This window comes from Nannobrachium achirus, assembly GCF_963921795.1.
Source record: "Nannobrachium achirus genome assembly, chromosome: 8".
Classification (NCBI taxonomy): Eukaryota; Metazoa; Chordata; class Actinopteri; order Myctophiformes; family Myctophidae; genus Nannobrachium; species Nannobrachium achirus.
The window spans coordinates 56,642,670-56,664,716 of NC_137817.1; the positions used below are offsets into that span (position 1 = coordinate 56,642,670).

At 44.0% G+C, this 22,047-nt stretch overlaps 1 protein-coding gene across 1 annotated transcript; it reads right to left on the reverse strand.

The window, feature by feature from the left end:
• Positions 1-5,121: 5,121 nt before the first annotated feature.
• Positions 5,122-21,845, reverse strand: ehd2b (EH-domain containing 2b). The gene is made up of 8 exons (XM_080732295.1): positions 21,684-21,845; positions 19,076-19,185; positions 17,988-18,217; positions 15,733-15,909; positions 11,289-11,386; positions 8,780-9,192; positions 8,011-8,175; positions 5,122-5,743 (listed from the first exon to the last, which is right to left on the reverse strand). Exons 3-8 carry the CDS (start codon positions 18,206-18,208, stop codon positions 5,189-5,191), a joined length of 1,629 nt encoding a protein of 542 aa, XP_080588421.1. The 5' UTR covers positions 18,209-18,217; positions 19,076-19,185; positions 21,684-21,845; the 3' UTR covers positions 5,122-5,188.
• Between the last annotated feature and the right edge of the window lie 202 nt (positions 21,846-22,047).

Here is a 22,047-nt window from a genome sequence, read left to right on the forward strand (position 1 = left end):
AAATAATGTTTTGAAAATATATTAAAAAAAATAAGCTTCATATATGTGTTTCTATTCAAAAATGACCACAAAAAGCTTAAAATAATGATAAAATCATTTTGGCCATTGTTAGACCGACAATTTGTTTGGCCCTACAATGAAAAAAGTTGACTATAGCTCCTTTAACTTTGATTTTTTTTATGGCATACAGCTAATGAAAATTATCTCAAATTATTAGAATATTGTGTGACCAAGGATTTATTATACAGAAATGTCAAACTTCTAAAAGGTTAATTTATGCACTCAGTACTTGGTCTGGAATACCTTTGAGCAAATGTCTTCATCAATGGGGTGTGGATCAGCCTGTGGTACTGCTGAGGTGTAATGAAGCCCAGGTTTGCTTTCATCGAGGCCTTAAGCTCATCTGTGTGGTTGAGTCTGGTGTGTCTCATCTTCCCCCTGACAACACAACACAGATTCTCTGTGGGGTTCAGGTCAGGCCAGTTGGCTGGTCAGTTAAGCCCAGTAATACCATGGTCAATACACCAGTTACTAGTAGTTTTGGCTCTGTGGGCAGGTGCCAAGTGCTTCTGGCTAAAGGAGGAAAGCATCTCCAAAAAGCTTGTCAACCTATGGAAGCACAAAGTGCTCTAAAATCCCTGGGTAGATGGCTGTGTTGACTCTGAACTTGATAAAACACAGTGGACCAACACCAGCAATGCGATGCTGGTTTTGCTCCACACTGTAATATTAACTTTTACACAATTTTTTAGATGGATCTGTATAAGATGCAGTTAAGTAATATGAGCAATGTTTTCACAAATAGATTTTCGATAAACCTTTATTGATCTCCAGGGTAAAATCCAGGAGTCAGCAGCAGCAGTTAAGAGTGAAACAGGAACATTTAAGAGTAGCCAAGAGTCAATAAAAATAAAGTTGGCTATAGGTCCTGACACCATCTGTGTTGGGTCTCCAAACGAGTTAAAGTATGTACAATATATGCATAAATATGGGTAAAGTCTGGATGTAGTCTATCACCAAAACACATCCATTGGAAAATATATGAACGGATTTAGAGACTATAGAATTAATATGTAGCCTACATTATAGATGTGTCAACAGTTTATGGCTGTATACAATACAGTCTATAAACAATGAATATATGAGTGAATATTTGTTAAATATCCATGCATGCACTGGTGAGGTTTTACTGTGCCTGCAGTGACTGTAGCTGACCATTAGGTGGGGCACTCCACACATATTACTGCCATCTACATTTATCGCCAAATAGTTCCTCTTCTCTCCACTAGGGATCAGTCTGTTGCAGTTCAGTACTGTTTGGTGTCTTCCACTGCTGGGCCTATTGGTGAGGAAAGAGGAATTCCCCACATAAGCATTGTGTGACGTACAGGGAGACCCCAGTTTAGTTGAGTCACTTACTGTACATTGTTATGGGGTGTTTGTTATTGTATTGTGCGGGGCTGTAGGTCAGGCAACCCCCTATTCCTGTGTGTACAGTGTGAATGTGGCGCAGCATTTATTGTTTCTTTATCACTGCAGCATTTGTTCTAGCTTTTGTGCAACAGCTGAATATGTAGCTGGCAACTGAATGTGTGACTCAGTGGAGATTAATTGTGTACATGGGTGAACATTCTTTAATTCTGAGGACATTTAGTTGACTTCACTTGTCTGTAGCCTAAAATTATTGATAGCGCTCGTTGGGCAATACATGGGAAGATGAGTTTGTTTTTAATTAACAGCAGCCAGTCTACATGAACATTTCTGCCAGGCTCCATGAAAATTGTTCAGATTCAAATTTCAAAATGTTCAGTGTACGTCTCTCTCTTTCTTTCTCTCTCTCTCTCTTTCTGTCTCCCCCTCTGTGTGTGTGTGTGTGTGTGTGCGTGTGCGTGTGTGTGTGTGTGTGTGTGTGTGTGTGTGTGTCTCTCTCTCCCTCCCTGCATAAACACATAACAGAGGGTGTGGTCTTACTCCAGGCCAAGTTCAGGAACACTCCAAATAGGGGGATGTTGTTATGTTAAACGTCTTTCATAAAGGTACAGTGTCTGGATCCTCCTCGCTGCCCGAGAGAGAGAGCGCGAGGGAAACTTCACGGACCCCTAGGAAAGCAGATATTAATAACTCTGGGGCCAGCCCACCACATTCTTCACATGTGAGTCACACTGTAAACCATAGAGAGAGCCAGGAAGGAGAGGAGAGCAGAGGCTTTTGGATCTGCCTCTGTTTCTCATTTGTGTTTCTTTCCATGGAGGAGTGAGTGGAACGGAGGGGAGGACCACCCCTCCTTTTCACAGAACCTTAAAAGACCCTTATGCATAGGATCTATCACACAGACTAGACTACACACTCATAAGACACGGCTATATACACTACAGTGGAGCTTGCGCCACATAGTTTCCCAGAAGAGTAATACCTTCAGATATGCACGCTGGTGAGCTGGTGAGAGAGTGAGCAGAGGATATGGAATTGTCTACTGTACGTGCACAGTATGCGTCTGTGTGTGTGTGTGAGCGTGTGTGTGTGTGTGTGTGTGTGTGTGTGTGTGTGTGTGTGTGTGTGTGTGTGTGTGTGTGTGTGTGTGTGTGTGTGTGTGTGAGAGTGTGTGTGTGTGTGTGTGTGTGTGTGTGTGTGTGTGTGTGTGTGTGTGTGTGTGTGTGTGTGTGTGTGTGAGAGAGTGTGTGTGTGTGTGTGTGTGTGTGTGTGTGTGTGTGTGTGTGTGTGTGTGTGTGTGTGTGTGTGTGTGTGTGTGTGTGTGTGTGTGTGTGTGTGTGTGTGTGTGAGTGAGTGAGTGAGAGAGAGAGAGAGCGAGCTAGCCTAGAGCGTCATCTGTCATTTGCCTCTATTCAGCAAAGTATATAGGCCTATATACTTTTCAAAGTGCAAGTTTGTATTGGAAGAAGGAAGAGGATATAGGAATTAAAAGGGAAATGTGTACTGTACTACAGTAGTGTGTGTGTGTGTGTGTGTGTGTGTGTGTGTGTGTGTGTGAGAGAGAGAGAGAGAGGCAGAGAGAGAGAAAGGAGGGAAACGGGGGGGGGGGAGGGGGGATCATGGAAAATGGTGCTATGAGGCTCTGGCAAGGTTGACTGTGACTCACTGTTTGTCTGAGCTGTCACCGAGCGACCGACGTGATAGAGAGAAAAATAACCATTTGTCGAAGGAAAGCCATACTTTCTTTCAGCCAACCGACGACACATGAAGTGACGAGTGTACATGAAGTATGCATACTTCATACATACAGTAACATACATTGTTATTCTTTGTGTACTATATATCGTAACAGCACTGTGTAAAAGTTAAAGAAACATGAACCAAATAAGCAACACAACGCATTCTCAAGTGCATCAACTCTGCTTAAATGTAGATTGTTTTGTTTTCTTTTACTTCCTTAATTAGCCTCAGGAAGGTCTCTTGTTTTCTTTTAATTCCTTAACTTAGCCAGAGGAAAGTCTCACAACCGAAACGTTGCTCTAATTAATTGTTCTCTTGAACTTGTGGCAGTGGGTGTGTGCGGGTCTACTCTAATCTTTCAAAGATGTGTAGGCCTACTTTCTTAACAGACTAGTGCTAGTCTTTTATTAATATAACCGTGACCCCAATAAGTGACACAACAGGCAATACACAGTCACTGAAGTTTATTTGGTTATTGTGATAAATGCTGATATGCAGGCTACAGTAGTCAGCAAGATATGAATACATCTTTTCTTTTATTCCATCATTGCATGTGACATTCATTTATACAACAGAGAGGCCTTTGTTCCCCTACATAAAATACAAACAAGCAATAATTACAAAATACTATAAGGTTGGTTGACGCAAAATGAAAACTGAAAAAAATCATAAAACGGTGTGGTGGATAAAAGCATTAAAGCAAATCTGTGGGAGTTCAGGTTGTGAGAGGGGCAGCAGTTTGAGCTGATGCTTCAACCAGACAAGCTGAAGCAAGAAAAGTGTGTGCATCATTATTACAGCATAATTTCTTTCTACTGTACATGTAAATACATTTAATGACCAGGGCATCAAGTGGCAACATGTACTGCCAAATATAACACTGTGCCAGTCTGGTCTAAGTCATAGTAGGAATGTTATGAATCAATGTATACAGAAAGCTTTGCTCTGTATACTTTCAAACATTGTAAATAGAAGCAGTGAATATTTCTGACTCAAAAGAGCGTGCCAGCCTTTATTTACCTCCGCTCAGCAAACCTTTAAGAGCATAATTTTCTAAAAGCACATTATTAATGCAAACTTCAGGAAGCCATCGAAATATTTGTCGTTTCGATCTGAATAGCTTGCCTAGACCACAGAATTGTGATCGAACGTGTTCCATTGTTCCGAGATCAAAATCAAGGGACCGCAGAAAGGTAATGAAACTGGTCAAACTCAGCACATTATGGTGGGGGGAGGGAGGCTGGGAGACAGACAGAAACAGTAGCACGAGTGAAGCCATAAATTATAACTCCTGTAGAGCACTTTTATTTTGAAGACGTTTTCACTCTACAAGAGTTATAAGGGGGAGTCGGGACGCCCTTGCTGGGTGAGCCCTTCCGTCCATTTTCTGCTCCAAACATGTACGAATGCGATATATAAGGTGGTCACCGCATTGTCCAAACTGTTTTCTACCGACCTGCCAACTCCTCGCCATGTGTTAGTCCATATGTTTCCAATAAATTAATGTTTACTCAAACTTCTTAGAGTCTTGCATTTCCTCGTCAGAATGCTTCCGCCTACAAAGCGCCGGAATGTCCAAGTATGAGCGAATAGCGAAGGGGATCAACGTGACGTGATATGTGCGGCCATTTTCACCAAACTTTGTGGTAAACAAGGAAAGCAATGAGATTCCGATACAAGTTTGAGTAAAGATACATTTTTTGGAAACATATGGACTAACACATGGCAAGGATATATGTCACGTTGGTTCATATCATATCATTGGCGGGTCGGTAGAAAACAGTTTGGACAATGCGGTGAGCACCTTATATATTGCATTTGTATGTTTGGAGCAGAAAATGGACGGAAGGGCTCACCCAGCAAGGGCGTCCCCGCTCCCCCTTATAACTCTTGTAGAGAGAAAACGTCAAAATAAAAGTTCTCTACAGGAGTTATAATTTATGGCTAGCATGAGTGTAGGGCAGGGGGGTCACTAGTGAAGAGTCTTCCTCACCTCTATGGGGACAGTGTGTCGTGTCTACGCATCAGAGCCTTTCTGTCTGCGTTTGGAGGGAGGGATCAGCCGGTTGGGGAGCATGGGGGGAAGGCCGTGACCCTCCAGCTTCACCTCGATCAGGTGACTGGCCAGGGCGAACTCCTCGTCGTCCAGCATGCCGTCGCGGTCCACGTCCGAGAGTTTCCAGATGCGGCCGAGCACGGAGTTGGGCAGCCGGGTGCTCACCATCCAGTCCTTGGCCTTGGTGCCGCTCAGCTTGCCCTCGTCGGGCGCCAGGTTGTAGAAGATCTCGTCGTACTTGTGCTTGTCCTTGGTCACCACCCAGTCCTCGTCGCCCGCCTCGCCGTTGGTCTCCCCGTTCTCCATGGCGAAGGGGTCGCCCTCCTGGAAGGGCCCGCCGCGGGTGCCCATGAAGGCCCCGCCCTGCACGCCGGGCAGGTCCCTGTCGTCCAGCTCCTCCTGCCGCAGCAGTGGCATGAGCTGGGCGATGTCGTTGGACAGCAGCTCGTCCAGCGCCGCCATGAGGTTGGGCTTCAGCGTCTTGAACTTGGTGAAGTCGTGAACCATCAGTTGCTCCTATACGAAATAGAGAGATGGGATTTTATGGTTCTTTCTTTGAAGTGATGCCGGATCATTGGGATCCGTTCCTTTCAAAGAGCCGTTCAAAAGACTGGCTCATTTCAATTTGTAACCCTATTTACAATTTAGGCCATATATACATTTCCGCCAATTGAAAATAGACGATCTACAAGTGAACTTGTAGATCAGCTATTTTCAAATGATTTTTCTAAATGTTATTCATTGGAAAACTTGTGAAATGGGACATTCTGCATAACAAGTACTTTCTACTATTGGTATTTTAAGTACATTTTGATACCACTACACTTGTACTTTGCCAAAAGTCTAAGGGCTCTATTATGATCCAGGTATTATGCCTTATGCCTTAACTTCTTTGCCTTTTTTTTACTATTTTGAAAAACATTTTTAAATAGTTCAAATGCTGATCCATATCTGCACGTTGTGAGCTTGCAGATCAGCTATTTAAAATATTTAAAACAATGTGTGTATATATAGTAAGAAAAGGCAAAGAAGTTAAGGCATAAGGCATAAGACCTGGATCATAATAGAGCCCTAAGTTCGGAATTAAAATGTACTTGAGTAAGAGTATTTCTACATTGCAGTATTGATACTTTTATTCAAGCAAAGAATTTACTCCCCCTCATCAAAAAAGGAACGGCTCCCTACTGCGAACCGGATCCCATTGTTCATTTCAAAGAGACGTTCAAAAGACTCTCTCTACTACAAAATGGAAACCATGGAAAGAACAGCAAACGTGTGTCATCCAATAGGAATGAAAATATATATATCTCCCCATGATTTTCACCCAGTGCCAATTGCCTAATCCTGGCCGCCTTCTGCCAATCTGGGGAGAGCCCCGAACTGAGCTCATGTTTCCTTCAACGCATGAGGAGTGAGCAGGCCGCTTCTTATTACATGAGAATATTTTTTATAATTCACTAATAATCCAAACTCCAAATGATATGGGTCATCATCATCCTCTTTACTACACAGTTACAGCTACACACAGCGCTAGGACAGATACCGTAAGAACAGCAGTATTATTTTAATCAAATTAGGTTAATCTGTTTTTCATAATGCCAAAGCTACTACTTGTCTTTCACTCACCAACAGTGAGTTCATCCATCCTGCTGAAATCCCTTAATTATATTACATTTTTGTGTTGATTTATGTTGCCAAGCAACTGATGTTTCCTGTAGGGACAACAATACCTGTGCCATACTCTGTCATAAGACGCAGTTTGAGTGACGAAAATAGCCAATCTACAAGCTCACAACACATTTTGATGTGACAAGTTGTGAGCTTGTAGACAGTGTTGTTTTTGACAGCAAATTTTGATTTAGTTTTAGTCATAGTCTTTTGAATAAAATGTCATTTAATTTTAGTCATAATTTAGTCACCTGAAAAGTTTCAGTTTTAGTCTAATTTTAGTCGACTAAATATCATACGTTTTTAGGCGACTAAATCTACAGTTGATTTAGTCAACTAAAATGTATTTTGGCAGGCCTTGATGGCATCGTAATGACTGATTTTACACTTGGTTGTGTGCTGAAAATAGCTGATCTACAAGTTGTGAGCTTGTAGATCGGCTATTTTCAGCACACAACACCTGAGAGCAACCAAACATAAAATTACAGTATTTTCTGGACTATAAGGCGCACCTGACTATAAGGCGCACTGTCAATGAATGGTCTATTTTCAAACTGTTTTCATATATAAGGCGCACCTGACTATAAGGCGCACATAATAGACGCTACCATTGCGTTATGCATCCAACAGATGGAGCTGTGCTAAAGGGAATGTCAATGTCAATGAATGATCCATATATAAGGCGCACTGGACTATAAGGCGCACTGTAGTTTTTTTAGAAAATTAAAGGCTTTTAAGTGCGCCTTATAGTCCGGAAAATACGGTACTCTCTTCTCCACTAGTCCCACGTTTTGTTGACGAAATTGTCAATATATTTAGTCTTAATTTTAGTCATCACAGCTTAGTTTTTTTTTTTTTTTTTTTTAGTTTTCGCCAGTGAAAAAAACACAGTCGACAAACATTTTTCGTTATAGTTTTAGTCGACGAAATCAACACTGCTTGTAGATCGTCTATTTTTGATGGGCAACTTCATCGTACAATGAAGTCAAATTAGGTGTAAAAGTGTTCATCCGGCTCACTTACGTATACTTGTACAGTCAATGACTACGGCAGTTTGGCAATGGAAATCTATAGAAGTACAGCCAAGAACAGCTCATAAAAAAGACAAGATTTACCTGCATCTTGGCGCAGTCTGGGAAGTCTCCAGCCGAGATGTGATGCTGCAGCTGGATCTTGGAGAAGATGACGGGTAGCTGGTAGATCAGGTTCTTCTTCTTGTTGTCTTTGCGGAAGACAGAGGGCATCTCCTGCTTCAGGTGGCTGATGATGTGTGCGTGAACCTGACACAGAGGGAACAGCAGGGCAAGGAAAATCAATCACAGGTCCTGGGAGAGTTGGAAACCTCTGCTAAATCAAACCCATAACCAGAACTACCCCTTTATGTCAAGAAGAAACGCATGTGAGAGCCGAGGGTCCAGACATTATTCACTCTGTATCGGGCACGTGCACACATAGACATCAAAGGGGGCTTGAGCCCCTGCCCTTTTATCTGTCTGTAAAAACTGCCCTTTCCAGACCATAAATGTAATTTTTACTATGGTGAAAGAAATGCAAATGCCCTCTTTCCATTGCCATACCTGAAGGCATCATTCAATAGAATTGCCTTGTCAAAACTCTCCTGAACTTGAATGCAGCATCTTGTTGAAAGAATTGCCCTCTCTGTGTAGAAATCCATGCCATTACGCCACATCTCCAGTATTGACTTGGTTATGCTTAGTTCAGTGTGGTTTCAAACACCGAAAAAAGCCGACCTCCAAGCTCACAACGCGTCGCAGCGCGACGCGTTGTGAGCTTGGAGGTCTGCTATTTTCGGTGCTCCTTTGGGAAATTCCAGACCCTGCCTCTCTTAACATTCCCTGCACGTCCCTGCTCTGTATCACCCACCCGGACCAGGCGTGCCCTTTTGACCAGGTCGTTGAGCTTGCGCAGCGCCGCGTTGCGCGGGAGGTTCTGGATGTCGTTGAAGAGGTCCTCCTCCTCCAGCTCGAACAGCTTGCGGTTGTCCGGCACCAGTAGCGGCTCGGACCAGAAGGAGCCGATGTAGACGCGCAGCACCTCGGGCGTGCCGAACACCTTCCCCAGGGACCACATGAGGGCACCGTACACGCGCATCAGCTGCTGGGTGTCCACCATGTCCGCCTTGTTGAGCACCACGCGCAGCTTGTCCTCGTTGCCCTTGAGCGCGCCGATGGCCTCGGAGAACTCGTCCGAGATCTCCAGCTTGTGGGCGTCGAACAGCAGGATGATGCGGTCCACGCGCTCGGCGAACCAGCGCAGCACCGCGGGGAAGTCGTAGCCTAGTTCAGAGTTAGAAGACGGAGGAATAGGGTGAATTCACTGTAGGCCCCAGTGGATCTCAACCTTTTCAGGCCGCGACCCACCCCCAGCCTGAGACAAGCACTTGGAATCGTAGGGCCTCGTTCAGATATTAGAAGCACCTGCCCTGTCCTTGTCCCTTGGGGGATGAGGTGTCCAATTCATTCCCTATGGAAGTCACATGGTTTCATGCCTCTAGCTAGCCTCTTGGCTTAAAAGCAAGCTTGCCAAGAGGCATGAAACCATGTGACTTCCATGGGGAATGAATTGGACACTGCCCTCTCACCCTCATCCCCCAAGGACAAGGACAGGGCAGGGCAGGTGCTTCTACTGTCTGTAGGAGGCCTAGGAGTTGAGTTTGGCTCCGTTCCACAGATAAATATTGTGAAAAATAGCTGATCTACGAGCTGTAGATCAGCTAAAGTTTCACAGAGCGACACCGTTGTATGTAAGTACTGTATAGCTTACAGACACTCACACAGGGAGAGGGGAGGGAGGAGGTCAACATACAGTAGACACAAACCCTTCTCACCTCCTTTGTTTTCTCTCTGAACCTCGCTGGAACCCAGCTCAGCAAAAATCCCCCCGGCCCCCCTTATCTCTTTTACATTCTATTGTATATACATTCCAGTATTCTTCTCCTGATGTTACAACCTTGACTTTAAAGTGGAAATATCTCATTGTTTAACTAAGGATACTTCCATAGTATTGTGTGTGTGTGTGTGTGTGTGTGTGTGTGTGTGTGTGTGTGTGTGTGTGTGTGTGTGTGTGTGTGTGTGTGTGTGTGTGTGTGTGTGTGTGTGTGTGTGTGTGTGTGTGTGTGCGCGCGTGTGAACGTGATCTCATTGAATGTTGTTAGTTGCTCATGCACAATGAATGACATTTAAGTGATAGCAGACTGAACCAAATAAAAAAGGGGTGGAGGAGGATGATTGAAAAAGTGAACGACTACAGACAAGATAGATGGGCGACGGCGTGGTGATTACGGTTTTAGTCTCAACAGCAGTGCACATACTTCCAGATGTGCAAGTGGAATTTGGTCTGCGCTCTCTCTCTCCCCCTCTGTCTATAATATTGCTGCTTTGTTTACCTCACCCCTGGCCCTGCCAAAGTGTTATTGTGACACAGAACAGAAGGATGTCAGTCCAATAATGAGTTAGCCAGGTGTGACAGAGGAGGAGATGAGCTTTGTGAGACGAGGGGTAACCAAACCGTTCGCCCTCCCGGCCGTTCGCCCTAATCTTTCACCCTCAGCGCGCTAACCGCTCGGTGGGGCGGTTTTAGTATATACTTGTATAATTTGAGGTATTTTTTATTTATTTTACTTGAGTATTTCCAATTTATAATATTTAATACTTTTCACAAGCGTAATTTGTATAGGGTTGATGGGTAAACCCAAGGGCCCCCCTACTGGTGACAGTATTATAAATTCATAGGCTATTCGTTGTTGTCGGGTGAAAACCTTGTATGTCCAAAACTGTTCGTTTTGCATTTTTCATTTTAAAAATGATTTAAACTAGTGAAAACAGCCGATCTACAAGCACACAACGCCTCGCACCGCGAGGCATTGTGTGCTTGTAGATCTGCTGTTTTCACTACTTTTGTGCGACGGCCTTGTACGATGAAGCAGGGCTTTGCTTTGCGAAAGAACATACACATTTGAAACTGGGAGATACGAGGTTTACACCCGACAACGATAATATGTATTTTGTCATTTCCAATATATTAGGGGTCTCTAATCTATGGTCCCCCCTCACAGCAGTACAGGGCGCTTTTGATCTGAAAACCCATGCAGAATAAGATCTAATTTCGCCCCTGATACTTTTACTTCTATTCTATTAAATCTCGGATCCAACTATTGTACTTTTACTCCACAATTTTTTTTCGAAAACTTAGGTTTTAACCGTTTTACCGAGGTTACGTTTAAGAATACAGGCAGTGGGGCCGAGACCGTGTACCGGTCCACCGGATAGACGCCTTGAGGCGAACGGACTGGTATTCCTTTCAGGGATGTTTGTGTCTCTGCAGTTCCCTCCCCCATGCATGCCCCTCTCCTCACCTTTACTGCCCTTCTCACCTCGGCTTACTCTCTGCTTGGCGCCGGACAGGATGCCCGGTGTGTCGATGATGCTGATGCTCTCCAGGACCTGGTTGGGCAGCTGGGCACACTGGAACCTGGCATCCATCAAGAAGAAGAAGACAGGGGAACACTGACTCACACACATGCTTTGATACATGGTTCTGGAATGAGCTCCCATGCAGGCACACGCACACACAAATAGACATCAAAGGGGGCTGGAGCCCCTGCCCTTTTATTTGTCTGTAAAAAACAGCCCTCTCCAGACCATGGATGCAGTTTTCACTATGGTGAAAGAAATGCAAATGCCCTCTTTCCATGCCATACTTGAAGGCAGCATTCAAGAGAATTGCCTTGTTCAAACTCTCCTGAACTTGAATGCAGCATCTTACGTTGAAAGAATTAGCCAGTAGCTATGCCCCTCCCCTAAAAGCTTTTGTCCAATGCTAGCTTAGCAACCGGCAGCTTGCCAAGGATGTTGCCAAGGCAAACCTTGGCAAACAGGAAGTTATTCTAAGCTAGCATTGGACAAAAGATTTTTGGGAGGGGCATAGCTACTGGCTAATGGACCCTTTTGCAAATCCCGCCCCATTCTGCCCTGTTACTATGATGGGACATTAACCCTGGGCAGATTGTTTTTATAGTGGAAGTGGATGGGATTTTTTTTCCCTTCATAGCCTCATTACAGCTATATAAAGTACCAAAGGAAAAACACCTAGGTGATATTAATAAAAAGGGAAGACAAAGGTACAGTAGTTACATTGCAAAACAGGGGATTTACCCGAAAATATATGTTTTAATTTGTTTAATCCCAGTGGGACAGAATCCTCTTTGCAGATTCTTTTATAGTGGTAGTGGATGCGATTTTTTTTCCCTTCATAGCCTCATTACAGCTATATAAAGTACCACAAAAAACACATCTACGTGATATTAATAAAAAGGGAAGAAAAAGGTACAGTAATTACATAGCAAAACAGTAGTTTTCCCCCGAAAAATAAATGTTTTAATAGACCGTTTGTCAGCCTTCTGATTGGTCCCTGAGACTCCCTGACTGGCCAACCAGAAAAAAACATTCACTTTTTGCTATCGGGGGTGGAGTTTGTGCAGTGGAGAATGTTGCTTCAGCCTTTCAAAAACTGTCCGCAGTGCGCGACACGGAGATCGGCCGGTACGGTGATAGCGACGGCAAGCGTCAAGCGATCTCGCTCATCATAACGAATAAGCTTCAACAAACTAGTTCACATGTACCTTATCAATGGTCTAAGAGTCACGATTGGGTACATATAATTTAAATGGGCAGAATTACGAAAAGCCAGCCTATTATGTGAGGAGAAACATTCTCTCTGTCCTCTTCCTAGTACCCAAGATGCAATGCGCTTCTCTTTCTATCTCTGATCCAGAGGATTAAACTAATTAAAACATTTATTTTTCGGGGGAAAACTACTGTTTTGCTATGTAATTACTGTACCTTTTTCTTCCCTTTTTATTAATATCACGTAGATGTGTTTTTTGTGGTACTTTATATAGCTGTAATGAGGCTATGAAGGGGAAAAAAATCGCATCCACTACCACTATAAAAGAATCTGCAAAGAGGATTCTGTCCCACTGGGATTAAACAAATTAAAACATATATTTTCGGGTAAATCCCCTGTTTTGCAATGTAACTACTGTACCTTTGTCTTCCCTTTTTATTAATATCACCTAGGTGTTTTTCCTTTGGTACTTTATATAGCTGTAATGAGGCTATGAAGGGAAAAAAAATCGCATCCACTTCCACTATAAAAACAATCTGCCCAGGGTTAATGTCCCATCATAGTAACAGGGCAGAATGGGGCGGGATTTGCAAAAGGGTTTATTAGTTTAATCCTCTGGATAAGAGATAGAAAGAGAAGCGCATTGCATCTTGGGTACTAGGAAGAGGACAGAGAGAATGTTTCTCCTCACATAATAGGCTGGCTTTTCGTAATTCTGCCCATTTAAATTATATGTACCCAATCGTGACTCTTAGACCATTGATAAGGTACATGTGAACTAGTTTGTTGAAGCTTATTCGTTATGATGAGCGAGATCGCTTGACGCTTGCCGTCGCTATCACCGTACCGGCCGATCTCCGTGTCGCGCACTGCGGACAGTTTTTGAAAGGCTGAAGCAACATTCTCCACTGCACAAACTCCACCCCCGATAGCAAAAAGTGAATGTTTTTTTCTGGTTGGCCAGTCAGGGAGTCTCAGGGACCAATCAGAAGGCTGACAAACGGTCTATTGCCCTCTCTGTGTAGAAATCCATGCCATTATACGCCACATCTCCAGTATTGACTTGATTATGCTTAGTTCAGTGTGGTATCAAGCAACGAATATATTTGCGATATTTTCACCAAAAGGCCGTTTTAGAAATTTCAGCCCCTGCCTCTCTTAACATTCTCTGCACGTCCCCTGCTTTGAGACATGGTTCTGGAATGATCTCCCGCGGGTCACCGAGGTCGGATTCGCTCAAATGCTCCATTGAAGCCAAGCGGTGGAAGGAATCCTAATCATGTGAAATATGGTTATCTGTTATCATGCTAGGTAAATGTGTTCCAAGGAGCAGATTGGAAAGCTGCCCCCCCCCCCCCCACACACACCCCACCCCTCCCCGTTCCGCAGCAGCCTAGAGGCTATTGTGTGAGAAGCCTTCTCATCTCAATGCTCAGGGCTTCCTGATGGAAAAATGGCCACCACTGCCAGAATCAAACAATAAGGGGCACTAATGATGTGTGGCTTGGAACAACAGTGCGCCTTCCTGTGGCTGACGAGCTTAACGAGCGTACCGGCCGCCACCGGTTCCCAGAAGGGGAAGTCAAAGCAAAAAGAGAGACGCAAAACATGATCACAAAACGCCCTGCAGAGGTTGGTGAGAGGGACTCCCCTGGAAAAAAAAGAGCAAAAGAGCAAAAAGAACTGGCGTCAGAGCTTTTACTGCACCCTTTCTTTCAGTGGAAACCCGTCTAACATGAGCTCAGAGAGTTTCAATAACATTTTGGTCTGTTCTGTTTGGGACATTACGTGTGTCCATTACAGAGACTGTGGGCTTCATTGTGAAAGGCATGGGGTCTTCCAGCGATTTATGTTTTACGGATTACATCAATGGAAAAACATACCCACAGAGAACCGGTCTAGAGAGTAAACAAAAGCTGAGGAAAAGCGCAACATGTGTTACGTTTCTCTTGCGGAGAGAGGGGGAAAAAAAAGAAAACTACTGCAGTCAGTGGCGTCATCTGTTTGTCTTTGACTTCGAGGGTCCGCAGAGCCCTCTGACCTTGCCTTTGAACCGGAGTACATTGGCAGCTCCCCTCCTGCGTACATGGGCTTTCGTCACCCCTCCCGGGTGATATCTCTCCCTTTCCCCGTTTTTCCACAAATAAGGCAAGTGCCTCCCCGCTTTGAAATTTGGCACCGAGACTCAAAAATTCCATAGAGCTAAAAGCTGGCGCTCTCTCTCTCTGCCGTTATCTCTCCCTCCCTGCTCCCCCTCGGGCTGAGGGTGGTAAGCCAGGCCGGGATATCAACTCTCACTCTCTGTCTCTCAGCTCCTTGCTTTCATCGTCCTTATGTAGAGCTGCTGGATAACTAAACTTCAATTTGCTGGGGGGATGGGGAGAAATACATTCCTCTGCTTTCAATACCCCCCTTCTGGTCATTCATTTGTATATGTTTTACCCCTGCTTCTGCTCATACATTAGGAATGTAGGACTGTCTGATGTTTTATATTTTCCATCCATCCATCCATCTTCAACCGCTTTTCCGGAATCGGGCCGCTTGGATAACAGTTCCAACCGAGATTTCCAGAGTTCCCTATCCTGAGCAACTTCCTCCACTCCCTCCGGGAGTATACTGAGGCGTTCCCAGGCCAGTGTGGAGATATAAACCTTCCTCCTTCCATCTGGTCTTTGGTCTGCCACGGGGTCTCCTCCCAGTGGGACGTGCATCGAGGACCTTCCTAGGAAGGCACTCGGGAGGCATCCATACTAGATGCCCGAACCACCTAAGCTGACTCTTTTCCAAGTGAAGGAGCAGCGGTTCTACTCCAAGTCTCTCTCGGGTGACTGAACTTCTCACCCTATCTCTAAAGGCCTGTCCATAGTATCTCCGAAATGTTCGATGAGTTGCGATTTCTGACGTGCAAATTTCCGAACTCTCATTCGGTGTAATGCTTTTCGCGAGTCCTTTTGCCCGAAAAGTTCGGTTTCTGTCAAAGTATGGACAGGCCTTAAGGGAGATACCAGCCACCCGTCTGAGAAAACCCATTTCGTCCGCTTGTACCCACGACCTTACTATACTTTCGTTTGCTAATATCACAGTTTCACAATTTTATTAAAATGTCTGTTAACCACATTAGAGCTGTCGTCCTATTGGTTGCCCAGAAAATCTTCTACGTGTTGTCTACACATCTCGGTCTCTCCACTCACCTGTTGAGGAAGGTGTTTCCAAAGGGGTTGAGCTTGCGAAAGGGCTTGTTGGGGTCCACAATGAGGGCGTTTCCGGGGATCACGCCCTCCACCTCCCCATGCATGATGGCTGTGAAGCAGTCTGTGGTGGGCTCTGGTCCCACCCTGCTGCCAGGGATGTCCTGCTCCAGCAGATACCTGGCAGGTCACAGAAATGCTTTACTTAATATTTAGGCCTAGAATTATTGTATGCTTTAACTATTGAAAAATAGCAGGTATATAAGCTCACAGCACGTTGTAGATCTGCTATTTTCTTTAAGTCTTGAAAATGTGTGCAAATCTTTGCTTTGCTTCTGGGGGTCCCTGGTACTAAATATGTTGAGATGGGGGTCCGTGGCCAAATGCATATCATTTTGGGGGTCCTTCACATGAAAAAGTTTGAGCACCACTGACATAGAAACATAGGTTTTTCAAAAAACCTTAGAAGGATTTAGAAGACACTTATTTGCGACCGACAGGTCGCAAGTTGCTATGAAAACCTCCACCGGCTGTCTGTCCCTCCGTCAGTCAGTCCCTCCGTCTGTCCGTCATGTCATGTCACACTTGTCACACCGGAGATAAGAGTAGGGCCCTCTTATCTCCGGCACCGTTGCCCCTATCCATGCCAAACGTTGCACACACACTCCTTGGCTGGCAAACCACAACCTCCGCCTCTGATTTCTCACATGCCCCTGTTTTAGCGCCACCATGAGGCTGCGTGTATACATGCGACCTGACTGTCGCTTATCTCCCGATTAGGGAGTCTTATGGTAGAATCGGGTATTCACTTGCACAAATCTTCAAGAATTTTCAAAAATAGCAGATCTACAAGCTTGCAGCATGTGAGCTTGTATATCTGCTATTTTGAAATAGTTAAAGCATAAAATAATTCGTAATAATGCGTTCCCAGTCTAAATGGAGTAAGTCAAAGTATGAATGCTGTAATGTACTGTATAAACACTCTGTTACAAATAAAAGTCGGAATTTAAAATGTACTCAAATAAAAGTACCAAAAGTAGAAAGTGCTAATTATGCAGAATATCCCATTTCACAGGTTTCAAAATGTATAAAATGTATAAAAAACATTTGAAAATAGTAGATCTACAAGCTCACAACGTGTTGCATCACAACGCATTGTGAGCTGGTAGATCAGCTATTTTCTTGAGTAAATGTAAGCTACTTGGTTACTTTACACCGCTGGTCACAGGAACAGCAAAAGTGAACTGACCATACTGGCCACAACACATGTTCTTGTCTGATCAAGACTTCAGCCATATATTGTATATATTGTAAATTCTCTCCATGAGCCTTCTCCAATGTCATTAAAACATCACAGAACCTACCTGAGTAATTGAGTTAGATGGCTATAACATCATTGTGCGATGAATAGTCATGGATGAATTTCATATAGGCTAAATCTCTCAGTAACACTTTTCAAATCAATGAGCACACTAAAGTGTAATGAAATGCAACAATAATCTAACTTTGACTACAAAACCCCCACACAATGACATTTAGTGTGTTGGGTTACCTATTTCCAGGTAATTTCCAAGTTTCAAGTCTCTGCAAGTAACGGAATCCAATGGCTTCCTCGAACGTCAACGACTTAACTTACAGTACAGTAACTACACTATGTGTCTATAATAAGTTCATACATTTTTTTTATCCCCCAATCTTTCACCCGGTGTTAATTATCTAATGTAATCCTGGGCGCTACACTCCCTCTGCCAACCTGGGGAGAGCAAAGGACAGACCTCATCCTTCCTTCTATACATGTGGAGTCCAAGTTGCTTCTTTTCACCTGACAGGGAGTTTCCCCGGTTGGACGTAGCGCGTGGAAGGAACACGTTATTCCAACCAGTTCCTTTCCCCTCCATCAGGCGCCCCAGCTGGCCAGGGGGAGGCAGTATAGAGACCAGGATTACTGCATGTTTTTTGTGAGGGGCACCTACCCTAGGAGACGCGGGGAGAACATGCAAACTCCACACACCACGGCCCTTTTGCCAACCCCACCTAGGGTATGGGCACTGATAATGCAGAGTAGAGAACACGCCCCCAGCAGCCCCAGCATCCCCCGGCGTGAATCGAACCCAGGACCTTCTAGCTGTGAGGCGACAGCATTACTGACTGCTCCACCATGCCCCCACATGCATTAATTTCAAGTAAGTGATTGATGTTGCCATGCAAACACTCAATTACCGTCAGCAGCCTCTATACAACCAATTGTAAGGTCTTACTTGATGAAGGTGGTCTTTCCGGTGGAGTATTGTCCCACCACCAGGACCATGGGTTTGTTATCGAAGTCCGCGTCCTCCAGACTCTGGGAGTGGAAGTCGTTAAAGCAGTAGTGCTCCTCCAGAGGCAGCAGCTTCTTGCGGTAGAGCGACTTCAGGCCCTCCGTCACCGTGCGGATCACCTCGGGTGCCTTCTTCACATCTTTCCTCCCCCAGCGCGACATGGTGACTGGCTAATAAAAGAAATGTCACACACTGGTCAAAAGAAATAGCCTCTATTTGGAACTATAGGGATAGTTCACCCACAAATTACTTTTTGTCTATATATTACTCACACCATGGAGACTTGAATTTATCGACAGTCAATAATTTGAGGAGACTATTTGTGTCTCCATAGGGAACCAGTGCTGGTCATGAAATTATTGGCTTAGGAATGCGACAAAAACAACAAAAAATCCATGAATTCAAGTCTCTGTGGGGTGAGTAATTGAAAGAATTATCGAAAAAAAAAAAAAGGTTGAACAAAACACAACACAACACTGTAGTTAGTTGGAAATACTTTAAAGGGTTCTATAGCTCCATAGCTTATCCATAGCATATACTTAAAGGGGAAGACCACCCATTTTCAATATTGAACTGTCATTAATATACCTTAGAGGAGTTGTGTGGAAATAAAAAAAAGGTTCCCCCTCTTCTGTGTTGCCTAGAACTGGAGGACTGATTTGGGGGTTTGTATTGTAAAGTACAATGTGTGATGTCATCAAGTTGTAATTTGCAATACAAACCCCAAAATCAATCCTCCAGTTCTATAGGCAACACAGAAGCGGGGGAACTTTTTTTCTATTTCCACACAACTCCTCTAAGGTATATTAATGACATAGTTCAATATTGAAAATGGGTGGTCTTCCCCTTTAAGAAGTTTTTATTTTGTGGTTCTTTTCTATAGAACCAAAGGTGTCCATGTGGAATCTTTCTAGGGGCCAAATACACTCACAATATGAGCTATACGTAGGATATTTCCAGAGCCTTACAGAACATGTTTATATTGTGGAGGTCATTCTCACTGTAAGTCATCTGTGTCTGAGTTGTACCTTAGTCTCTAGTCCTGTTTCCTGCTGCTGAATCTTCGAGGGCCTTCAGGTGTTTCCTGTGTTTATGTGAACGTCGCTCACTTGTCCCTGCGGCCCACCAACTCAAAGCGCTGAAAGCGGATGATAGGGTCTTATATGAGTGATCTGAAGACTAGGCTTTTTTCCTCTTTTGACGGTCGTCTGCGACGACTTCCGAAAGACGCTAACCAGCAGAAGGAAAACGACACGCAGTCATGAAGTGCATTATAACTCTTTGTAGATCTGCAAGCTCAATAGTAGATCTGCTATTCCTGAAAATCTTTTTGAGAGCTATTTGTGCAACTCTTTGAAAATATTGACACAATTCTATAAATGTCTTCCAAATCCTTCTACTAAATCAGTGGCTTTCAAACCTCCCCCCCATCTCAAAATATGTTGTTCCACGGACCCCTCCAGAAGCAGAGACTTGAATGCAAAAGTTTGCTTTGAAAAGTATATATTCAAAGATTTGCACAATTTTTCCTGATAAAAAAATAGCAGATCTACAAGCTCACAGCTATAGGACCTTTCTGGTGGATGTGGGATATATGGGGGAAGCCTTTAGCTCACCAGGAGAATGCTCCAGAGTGAATGTGCATGGAAAAAGCTGGTGTTTCGCGGTGGAAAACACTCTCGCATACACACACACACACACACACACACACACACACACACACACACACACACACACGCGCGCCCAACCCTGCAGTGTCCACATTTGCAAAGGCACAGCTCATTTCCTTACATTGAAATGAGTAAGATATTCCCATCGAGGATCTTGTCAGTGGGATGATGAATGAGCAAAGCCTTATCAATTGTTCACGCAGTTAAATTTATGTCGAGGACTAAGCATCGCGCCACACACACACACACACACACACACACACACACACACACACACACACACACACACACACACACACACACGGACTCACCAAGTCTACACTTGCACAGACACATCCCTTTTGCCTTTTTGATGGATTTTGTCTCCACCTTTGTCTAGCCCAGGTGCAACATCAAGGTATCAACAAACGATTTCAAAGATATTGTGCTTTTCAAAGCAACACATCCCAGTACACTATACTCTACTGTGTCCCCTTGGGCTGCTGCCCTCTCTTCTTTCCTCCTATCTCTGACCCCATTAAAAGTTTTGTTTAAACTAAAGTATATGTATTCTTTATTGCACTTTGAAGACCTCCCAGCTCTGTCCACGCTCAGGAGACTGTGTGAGGAAGGGAGATGAGACACACAACAGCAGACATGCACTCATGTGTGGAAAGCCAGTGTCCTCTAGTCTAAATCCCCTTTTCCCAAATGAGATATTAACCCATTTAGGCCTGAACACAATATGACGCAATATTTTATGCTTTAAATATAAAAAAAACAGCAGATATACAAGCTCACAGCGCGGCACCGAGTGCCGCGCTGCGAGCTTGTAGATCTGCTATTTTTGAAAAATCGTGAAAATTAGAATTTTGACCCGATTCTATAAGTGTCTTTTGAATCCTTCTAAGGTTTTTGGAAAAAACCTATGTTTCTATGTCAGCAATCTGGCCAGCCATCGTCAAAGAAAAGGTCCTTTTCACTTGACTGGAGCTCAGTTAGTCTGTTCTTGAGAGACTACTATGTCAGTGGTTCTCAAACCTTTTCATGTGAAGGACCCCCAAAATGATATTTATTTGGCCACGGACGCCCATCTCAAAATATTTAGTTCCAGGGACCACCCAGAAGCAAAATGTGAGTTACAAACGTTCGCTTTGAAAATACATATATTCAAAGATTTGCACACATTTTCACGACTCTTTCAAAAATAGCAGATCTACAAGCTCGCAGCGCGGCACTCGGTGCCGCGCTGTGAGCTTGTATATCTGCTATTTTTCACTGGTTAAAGCAGTCAATAATCCTAGGCCTAAATGGGTCAAAAGGCCAAACCAGTGCCCAGGGGAAACAACAACAACCTCCCCAGCATGTCACAAGACCAGTGAGCGTCAAAATGGCGAACTGGACATCTAAATAGAGAAATTTGTAAATGAGTCCGCCATTACACAGAGTGGGTATGTTTTAATACTAGTCGTACTGTAGGAGTGATAGTTGTATCACAGGCTTTCTCTGTCTGTCTGTCTGTGTGTGCGTGTGTGTGCATGCGTGTCTGGATGGCCTGGATTAGGCTTCCAGGAGCCACTCTGGAAAGTTTAAAAGATGATGGAAAATGCCTTGTGGGTTTATTCTGCACCACAGTTGCAACAGAGTTTTGAAGTTGGAATGAGAGGGCTAGGAGCCTATAGTTTGCAATTGGAGAGAGTGGATTCTACTGTATGAGACATGTATTTCAGTATCCAAATACAGGAATCAACCAAAAGAGATAAGAATTAGTATCCAAATGCAGCAATCTACCATAAAATACACAATGTGTGTATGTATTCTAATCTGTCACAGTGATCGAATGTCATCAATGCTTAGTTTTTTTCCTCCTCTTTTGACAGTAGCACAGTCTTAATTTCCAGTGGCCCCTAAAAATACATTTCAGCTCAAATCTAAAACACAAACGGGCCATTACAGCCACATGTAAATGTAAAGTAAAGATATTTACCTAGTTAGGAAGGAGATGGCATGTACAGTATATCTTCCAGCACCTTTGACGTGTTTCTCCCTCTTGCCTTCTGGAGTTTGGAAAAACGTCTGACTCGATGAGAGGGGGGAGAAAGAAAAAAAAAAGGTCTCTTGGCAGGGCTGCTGCTGCTACATGCATGGGCTGTGCTTTTATCAGCAAATAGGAGCCTTCGGAGCTGTGTCAATGCAGCTAAATGACTGCGGAACTCCAGGGAATTAATGTATTTCAGATGAGCTCCCAGTTTTGGCAAAGGTCCCCGGTCACAGAGCAAACACACTGAAACAAACTTTACTCTCACTCTTTGCCTCCCTTTCTAAATGCACCTCCTCTTCCAGAGATGCCA

Bases quoted from the DNA above. Each gene is read 5' to 3' on its own strand.
- ehd2b (XM_080732295.1), bottom strand. From the start codon at position 18,208: ATGTCGCGCTGGGGGAGGAAAGATGTGAAGAAGGCACCCGAGGTGATC. The intron at 11,387-15,732 runs GTGAGTGGAGAG...GATGGATGCCAG, and splicing joins GGAAACACCTTCCTCAACAG to GTTCCAGTGTGCCCAGCTGC. The intron at 5,744-8,010 runs GTAAATCTTGTC...TATTTCGTATAG, and splicing joins CAGACTGCGCCAAGATGCAG to GAGCAACTGATGGTTCACGA.